The 9,849-nt window shown below is 35.8% G+C and overlaps 1 protein-coding gene across 7 annotated transcripts in view; it reads right to left on the reverse strand.

The window, feature by feature from the left end:
- nckap1 (NCK-associated protein 1) overlaps positions 1 to 9,170 on the reverse strand; it is a 33,731-nt gene extending 24,561 nt beyond the window's left edge. For 3 of the 7 annotated variants that reach the window (XM_028467948.1, XM_028467951.1, XM_028467947.1), the window contains exons 1-2: positions 8,824 to 9,170; positions 3,474 to 3,491 (exon numbers count right to left, since the gene is read on the reverse strand). In XM_028467948.1, the coding sequence (XP_028323749.1) occupies positions 3,474 to 3,491; positions 8,824 to 8,931 (126 nt within the window). In that variant the 5' untranslated portion in view covers positions 8,932 to 9,170. The remainder of the gene's footprint in view (positions 1 to 3,473; positions 3,492 to 8,823) is intronic. The other 4 variants (XM_028467950.1, XM_028467949.1, XM_028467953.1 and 1 more) reach the window with 2 other exon arrangements.
- Between the last annotated feature and the right edge of the window lie 679 nt (positions 9,171 to 9,849).

Genomic DNA, 9,849 nt, shown 5'->3' on the forward strand with positions numbered 1-9,849 from the left:
TCTAACCAATACAATAGAGCTTTTTCATGATTTAAGCCCCCTTCCTGCATGTTTTAACCGCTCTCAAAGCTGATAGTAAATAGTAGCTGATTGTCAGGCTTTTCCATAGAGACGTATGATGACACCATCATTAGATTAGTCAGCTGTGTCGGAGAAAAGAGACGTTGAAAAACACTTGTTTTTTTTGGTGCGACTGTAGCCTAAAAATATTGATGTAAAAAGAGTTTTACATTAGACCTGATTTACTGCATTTCTTTAAAGATTTGGGTTTAAATGATTAACTGTAATGTTTAAAGACAGGTTTCAGGTAATAGGTTTAGTATTTGTTTATCATAGTATTTGTCCTGACAGTTTTGAAACTCAAAATCCCAATATATATATATTAAAACATTGGGGCTCAAGAGCAGTTAAAGTCCAAACAAAAACGTGGAAATAAAACTTTAATTGCATTTTTACATTTAATATTCATATTTAATAATATACTATGTACTTGTAGCTCAAATCCTACTGACATGCAATACTTTGAAGCATTCAAATCAAGAAAATGTAATACTCATAAGTGTACATTTGTATGTATTATGATACTTAAATATGTCAGATTTGTGTGTCCTGAATTAAAAAACTGCCACGTTGCAGCAGTTTTTCCACTTATTAAAGTGTTTTATACAATTTTTAGTTAATATCTATCAATACATTTCAGCCTGTGATCCATCTCCAATATACTTTTAAATAATCTGACCTTTTCCTGGTTTTTCTGAGGGTGTCTTTAGTGCACATGACTTGATAGTGTGATAAACTGACTGGCTGCACTTTGTTTTGGGTGGGGGCTGATGGAGGAATGGATAGGGGTGGGGTGAATGAAAGGGCAGGGCAGGGCATGGGAGGAGTCAGGGAACCATTGCCTGGGTACCAGAACAGACCTGGGTCCTGCCTCCACAGTCATCTCTCCATTTTTGGGTTCATTTAGCCTCCGTGGTTCACGTAAGGCAGCACTGCCTGGGCTGAGGGACCGCGCATCTCAAAACTAATTACTTGGTGACTTTTTAAATGATTCTTCAGAGCTGCTGGGAGTCTGAGATAAGTTTGTTTTCATCGTGTAATCCCAGCGAGACTCAGCGCTCTCGTTTACACAGGAAAAGATTAAAGAGATCCTCCTCAGTTCTAACAAATGTCGCCTAAAACCTTTAAAATTTACTCATTAGAAGATTTATGCCTAATAAAATGCCTTATTTTGCACTATATTCATTTTTATTGCTTTTTAAAAACAGGACTACTGTTTTAGAGCCTGTGTAAACAGTGTGCTGACACGATCTGGTGGATGAAGTTAGCGAGTAAATCATGGACTGTGGAAGACACGCACACCCTGAGGATAGAAGTCCTTTTGGGTGGAAGTCCTAGAATAGTTTGTGATTGCTCACTAACTTCAGCCACCAGAGCGTGTCAGCGCACTGTTCAAGGGAGAGTAAAGGTCCCATAGGAGAGCTTTTCTTCTCTGCTTCATTGTTTACTCCCAAAGCACAGAGTTGGAACTGTCGCCCCCCGCGGTCACAGATTATTTTTATTCTCTTTCTGTAAACAAAAAGAGGTTTACATTGGCATCTTTAACTTTACCTGTTTTTTTTAGAGCAATCAAAAGCAACATAAGTTGTCTTTTTGACTGAAAAAGCTACTAAATGATCTAAAAATCACTCCAATAGAAAACAATGGGATGTTTACAGGCAGTGGGGCCGTGTGACATCAATCAATCATGTGATTTCAAGATAGCGAAACACAGACGCTAAAACTGTAAAGTAGTCCCATTTTTAAAAGGGAATAAAACAAATATGATTAAAAAATAATGTGTTTTTCTAGACATAGATCTTCTAATAAGTACATTTAAAAGACTTTAGGCCACATTTGTAAAAACTGTGGAGGATCTCTGTAATCCCACAGTAAATATTCCTCAGAACAAAAGACAAACCCAATGGAATAACAAACGGAACCACAGCTGCCTACTCATGGAAACATAAAATACTACTTTATTTGTAATTGGCTAGTAACTGATGACACCCCTAAACTAGCACAGCCAGCTTTACTACCAGTCCTCTGAAGGCCGACCAATGGCTGACCCACATCTCCAGCCTCCAGGCCACCAATGCTGGGTTACCAATCGAGTAAGTGATGTATTTAGCCTTGTAAACACATTTCTTAGTTTGCTGTGGGAATTAAATACCCTCACTATTTATTTTGTGGTTAGAAATGATGTTCTTTTCTCTATATTAATTCTTTGAAGTTGTTCAACGGTGGTTGAACAAGACTTCTACTGTCAGACCAATATCAACCCCAACTTTAGAGCCTCTATTCCTTTATTAAGACTATGACTAAAATGAGGACTATTAAGACAAAAATAAGAAAATACGTTTTGTAGCGGATAAAATCTTTTCATTGCAGAACACACAGATCACTGACTAACAGTAAAATGTTAAGGTTTCAATTGTTGAGACTACTTTTTTCAGGAAGTTTACTTTAATCTCCTGATATGTTTCGACTGCCAACTGCCAGTCTTCCTCAGCTCGCTTTGATCTGTCCTTGATTTTCAAGTAGTAATCCCAGCAAGTTCTTTTTGAATATTATGTTATGGTTTCATTTATTCAGACAACTTTTTCAAGGAAATTTACTTTGATCTCCTGCCAACTGCCAGTCTTTCTCAAAGGTGTCTGCTGATTGCTTTGATGTGTCCTTTGATGAATTCTCTCTTCTCCAGAGACCATTGGGGCAACAAAGAACTCCGAAATAAGAATACATCAAAGAAACCAGCAGACACATCTGAGGAAGACTGACAGTTGACAGTCAAAACATGTCAGGAGATCAAAGTAAACTTCCTGAAAAAAGCTGTCTGAATATAAGAGAAACACTTAACATATTAATAAAGAAAAAGAACTGCAGTTTAAAATGTCCTAAAAGTAAATATAACTAATATAAGTAAAGCTCCCCCCAACCCTGCCCAAAAAAACAGACATAAACTACTCTCATTTATTTTAGTAGTTAGATAGATGGATACTTTTTTAATCCTAAAAATAAAATTAATCACAGCAGAAACATAGCAAAAAAGTGGAAGGAAAATAGATTATTGAATAATAAATTAATATTTTTATAAAATAGGTTGCGAGTCATTTGTGTTATTAATTTAGACAATTATTGATGTAATTAACATGTCATTGTCCAAAAATCTGATAGTTTTAAAATCTGCCCCAGCTTGTGCGACTAGCCCATATTTTTTAAAGTTTATCATTTATTTTTTGTTTTTCCTGCTTCTTGTACATCCCGATTGTCGTTCCACACATGCTTGACTTGACTTGGAGAGGCGTGAGGCTTTAAAGCAGCGAACCAACAGGTCAGTACAGGTAGCCAGGAGGAAGAGGAGGGAACTGAGGAAGGGTGAAGGCGGGAGGAAGGGTTTTGGTTGTCAGTGGAAGGTGAGAAATTTTGCAAACCTTCCAAACTTGTCCTTGCTGCATAGGAGGAAGGGGAAGCATTGGAACGGAGAGAAGAAGAGAAAAAAAAAATCAAAAACAAGGAGCCCACGCAAACATACAGCCTGTGATCACTGCTCCACACACACACACATATACACACACGCACACACAGAATTATACACACACAACCTCTAAAACAGCATTTTTTTCTACATATCTGAGTTGAGTTGTGGTGAACTCTCACTTCTGGACCTGTCTTTACAACCTAAAACACATTGATCAGGACATGCCGAGCGTAGATGCGACATGAACACTTGGTTTTTCATCATCATCATCATCATCATCACATGCTGTCATTGTCAACAACACAAACAAGAAGCTGAAATACCAACTCCCATTCTGCCAGAAACACACAACTAAGTTTGAGCGATGCACTTTCAACAAATGTGACACATTTATTGTTGCCAAGCAACAACTGAAGTCTAATTTGATAGAATGACATTTTTGTAATGTGTGCCAATTTTTGCTTATTTTTACCATTTTTCTGCAACTACACCAAACTTGCCATATTTTAACCTATTTTCATCACTTTTTCTTGCCATATTTTTACTCCTTTTAATGCATTTTTGCTACATTACTGTCATTTCTGACACTTCTCTATCACATTTAAATGCATTTTCTGCACATTTTTCCACTTTCAAGATATTTTTGGCACTTAAAAACCCGTTCCACCCGTTTGCCACCTAATGTCACATATGTTCACCCATTATCATCACTTTTAACCTCTTTTAACCATATTTCATGCTTATTTCTGAGAGCAAGTATGTCCCTGCAGGAGCATCACTTAAATTTCCTTGATTTTGACGCCAATTTATGGAAGTTTTTGTGGAATAATTTGAGGAAAATTGCAGGATTTTGGAAAAAAATACAAGTTCTTTCAACAATTTGAGATTTAAAATGTTCTATACGTATGGGAAACCTGCTAGGCCTGGCAGATGTTGGGAAAGAGGAGCTGCATGAACAAATCCTGCAAACTCATGATGACCATCAGTGACAAGACTGCAAATTTAAAATGAGCGACTTCTATTCTCTACATCTTACGCTTTAATGGTCAGAAAAAAAGCTTCAAACTGGAGAGTGTGCATCTTGTTAAATGTCATTCTGTTTTTCTCTACTGCAGAGGCTGCACCCATTGGGGACTACCAATTTATCTATAAAGTTCTAACGTGGGAATTATTAATGTAATGATCGGTATTCAGTATTTCTATAAACAAGACACAAATAGAGCCTCTGATTTTCCATCATAACGGAAAACGGGACAGAATTCAATTCCCAAGCATGAATAATTATACTACACAAGTACCCTCAGCTATAGTACATGTTTAGGGACAATAAAATGCAAAACTTCCCTCTATCTTCCTTTATTCACCATATTTTCCCCATTAGACAGGTGGATAATGTGCAGCAAGTGTTTGAAAGACAAACAAACAGAAATCTTAGTCAATATGGTGCAGAATCTTGCAAGATATGATTTATTTTGGGATTATTAGTGTGTCAATAATTATATTTAATAAGGGAAAGTTGACAATATGGAAATAATCCAGAAATGGGTACAGCCTAAGACTGAATTATGGAAAAATGTAATGTGAAAACCAAAGGCCCTTCTCAAAACATTGTACAATTGTTCCTTGTTTATCATAGTCACACTGTAAATTTGTAGTTTGCTCAGATGAACACTTTTTAAGATATGGACAATATACTGTAGTGAAGTGGGTATGTGCATGTTCCTGAGTCCTTATTTTTCTTCCATTTTCAGCTTTCAATATCTCAGGAGAAAATGTAGAGAGTGAGAAAGTTTTTCATAATTAAGATTAAGTTTTCAAAAATAAAAGTTTTTTCTGATGCAATGGTTTTTATATTTGTTATGTTACTAGTGAAAAACGAATAAACAATAAATGATTATTAGACAGAGCCTATAGCTACAATTGCCTCATGTAAAGGATTTTCAATATTTGCGAGTGGCGAATTAACCCAAAGTTAAGGTCCAAAAAAAAAAAATAAAATAAAGAAGTTGCATACAGAAAAATGTTTTATATCCCAATAAAGAGTAACTTATAGGCCATTGAAAAAAATAAAAAAGCAGTTTTTTTGTATTTTAAGAGCGTGTCACCAAAGAACCAATGCATATATGTAACTAATCATTAGTGACGTGAACAGTCTATGTTCATAGCTCTAAGCTGATCACATTACAGGGAGCTGAGACATATGCTAAGTAGTTTACTAAAGGCCCAAACATGTTCACGACACACTTTTTTACCAAATTTGAAGAGCTGGCATGTCCACCAAATAGGATGTATAGCAGATGTTTTTGTATATTCTGAGAAAATAGGTGGAGCTATATTACTATACCAAATTTTAGTTTTCTATGTGATGTAGTTCCTGAGATATTAGAAGCTGAAAATGGAAGAAAAATAGGGACAAGCGGAAATCGACACTAAATTGGCCATATCTCAAAAAGTATTCATCTAATCAAACTAAAAATTCACAATGTAACTATTGAATATAATCACAGAACAATTGGTTAAAATTTCAGAACTTTTTCTTCAGATCAAAGTGCGTGGAATGTCTTAAACATTTGTTTGAAATGACATTGAATGACCCATTTGTTATAATGTGACCTCTCCACCCAAATACAAACCTATTTTTTGGTTATACAAATAAATGAGGTGGATGAACAAAAACCTTGTATTTTTTCAGTTGAAAGAGGACTATAGTACAGCTGAATAATGTTATTACTGAGATTTGATGGTTTATCAACAGTTTGCGACCCAACAAATCAAGGCTGAAAAACACCTATTTCTTATTTTTGTTTTTGAGCATCCCAAAGTGAAGGAATGCATCAAAAAATGCATTTTATGGTGGTTATAATCAGAAGATTTATGGTGAAGATAGATGTCTAGATAATGGGACAGAGTTAAAGCAAAAAAGAGAAAGGGGGGGTAGAGGAAGGGCGTGATAGGAAAAGTAATCAACAGTGAACTCTCAGTGGAGTCAGATAACTGTAAAAATGTAAAGAAAAACATGATGATTGATGTGATAAATGATCAGGAATGAAAACAGTATGCTTTGTGGGACTGTTTCACTTCTTCTCTGCATGATGTCACTGATCTCTTTCACTCTCCCTGTTTTGTTAAAGTCACAACCAAAAAGAGACTCTCCCACACAGACAGACCCACCACTCTTTTCCTCCAACACACTGACACTGGACTGTCTGTCAGCGACTCTATCTTCATAAAAACACATAAAACAAGCTCTAGAAAACACACAGAACAAGCTCTAAACTATGAAACAACTATTCTGGAAAAAAGACTCAACGGCAGAACCCTTGTAGACATTAGTTTTTCCAAAAGTTGCAGATGTAATGATATTTTCTCAACTCAGATTGGTCAATGTGAGAAATTTCAAACTATTAATATCTTTAATCATCAGAGACAAACAATGTCTAATGTTTTTATATCAGGAACATAAAGTGGATGGGGGGGAAACATTTACTACGGACTAGTCTGTGTAGGATGATATTACCTTGCAATGTCATGTTGATTACGTAATAACCAAATATTGACATTTCAGAGACACAAAACTTGTATTACTTTTATTTTCTTTTGGTTAAAAATGTTTTAAAAAATCTTTACATTATTGATTATTATTGGACACAACAAAAACCGACAGTTAAAGGTGTACTATTTGGGGTAAATCTATGAGATATGTGTTGAATATTATCTTGAATTTTATGAATGACTGTACGCTTGATAGAAATAGATTCATGATAAAAAGCAGAACATATTAATCTATAAAATATATACCAATTTTTGGAGGTAGACATCCTTGTCCTTAAATACACAAGGGAATAGCTACGACTGCGTATTAGGGCCACATTAAAATAAAAAATAAAAATCAGAGCACTACGAGATTAAAGCCGTAATTATTCGAGAATAAAGTCGTAATTTCATGAGAAAAGTCAGTTTTATTAGATTAAAGTCGTAATTTAGGATCTAAAACCTTATTCTCAAAATATGATGACTTTAATCTTGAAATATTCCAATTTTATTAAGGTACAGCTTTATTCTCATAAAATTACAACTTTATTCTCATAAATTTATGACTTTATTCTCATAAAAATCTGATGTTATTTTTAAAATTCTATGACTTTAGTCTCATAGTGCCCAGTATTTAATTTATTTTAATGTGGCCCTAATACACCATTGTAAATAGCAGATTAATATCAGATGTAAAATGTATTTACTATAGTGGGTTGTTAACTTGATACTACTCCAACAGCCAAAAAATGATAAACAGATTAAAAATAAATCAACACCTTATTTTTTTAAATTTATTTTAACCCTTTAATCTGTTGGCTGTGGGTCAATTGGTTTGATTTATTTTAAATAAACAACAATAGTGGAGTTGTTTAGAACCTAAATCAGGGTATTTTGAATCTATCTATCCATCCTCAGCATATATTTATGTATAAAACACGATTTTTTTAATGACGTGATTTATTTGTGAGCAAAAACGCTGCACTTTGCAAGAATATATAAAAAAAAAGCGACAAAAAAAGCTAGAAAATTGTGCCTATACACATTTGTATGCACTTGACAGCATCAAACCTTATTTTACAGCATATTTTCATTGTAGACCAAATGTATCTGGTATTATTATCATATGTTAGTCACAAAACGGGCTAAATGTATAATAAGCCGATTGTGGGTTGTATTTGGGGGTTTTTCGTGATTCGTGTTGTGTTTTTTCCTCCCTGAGGCAGAGAGACGACGCCCGACAGATTAGCATTAGCCACAGTTAGCTTAGCCTGCAGCCGTCGCCATTACCGGGGCCGTTAGCTAGTTAGCTCCGTGCTAACACCTCTGCAGGGCCCAAATGTTAACAGAGGGATGGTTAGTTTGGTTATTTAGGTTTAAAACTAAAAGCATATGTTTGCGTTTGGTTAATAATACTATAAAAATAGGATACATTCAGGCTACGGGTGTGGGAAAATAATGGGTAGGTTTACTGCAAGCTAATGCTAACAGCTAATAGCTAACAGATCCAGCAGCGATACAATTAAAAGGACGCCACGGCGACATAATTTAAATAAACCGAGCAAACACAGGCTTATTTGAATGGAAATAACAACAGTGGGCTATGTGTGGAGTAAAAAAAAAAGGGTGAAACAATCCGTTCTGTGTCACAAGCATCCATACAAGGCTCTGATATTGACATCATTGAGGGTATAAAGCTACATATTGCAGTGAATTGGTTGTAAATATCTCATAATGTGTGTGTGAGTGTGACAGACAGTGGGTGTGCCAACCTTTTTGATATTGTAAACTCGGGTGAGCATCCCGATGCCTCTGTCGTTGAGGATGGTGAGTTTTTCGGCCAGTTTCTGCTGGCTGGGCTGCATCACTCCCCGCGACATCTTCACTCAATCTACGGGTTAAATGTTCACTACAGTCCGGGACCAGCACACCCGAGTCACCCGTAGAGATCCGCACCGAGGGCGAGGTTTTAGGAGGCGAAGGCTGTGGTTAGAGTCGGTGTTTAGATGTCGCCCATGTTCAGCAGCTTCCTGTACTCCACCCTCCGTCTCCCTGCCCGTGTGTGTGTTAGTGCATGTGTGTGTGTGTGTGTGTGTGTGTGTTTCGGTCAGTGGGATGAGATGGGGCTTGTCCTGGTTTTCACAATGAGGATGGTGCGTTCATGGACACCGCATTCACATTAAAGCTCAGACTCGCTTAATGCAGCGTATATTAAAGAAAGTGTCTATTGATACGGAAACGTATCAATAGCCTCCGGGCTATTTTCTTGTGTGACTTGTGTGTATTCCTTAGTTCATTTAAAAATGTTTTATTTATTCCCCCCCCCCCCCCCCCCCATTTATCAGAAATATTTACATTTTGGACACTAGAGGTGGGAGGACAAAGTAAAAAAATAAAATAAAATAAAAAAACAAAAAAACTATGCTTGAACACAAAAACAGAGACTATTTATGCTAGTCTGAAATTCAAACCAAATCATGTCATCATCATGATTAAAAAAATCCAAAAAACTAGAGCAGTCTATACAGCCTAGATTTAACATATAGACCTGTTCTTTTTTTATATGCATGTATACATTTTCTGGCAGTATTTGAGACCTTTGGACATGGACTATGTCTCTTAAATTTGAAAAGACATGCTGATATCCTCTCCTTGGTCAAAGCCATTCAACTTTAATTTGACTCATATCACCTGAATTAAATAATGAACAAACTAATTTTCCAAAAATGTATAAAAACGGAGTTATCTGCTTTTTCAGTTGAACTCTTTATATGTTTATATGTTTCTCTATCAACCCA

This window comes from Gouania willdenowi, chromosome 15, assembly GCF_900634775.1.
Source record: "Gouania willdenowi chromosome 15, fGouWil2.1, whole genome shotgun sequence".
Classification (NCBI taxonomy): domain Eukaryota; kingdom Metazoa; phylum Chordata; class Actinopteri; order Blenniiformes; family Gobiesocidae; genus Gouania; species Gouania willdenowi.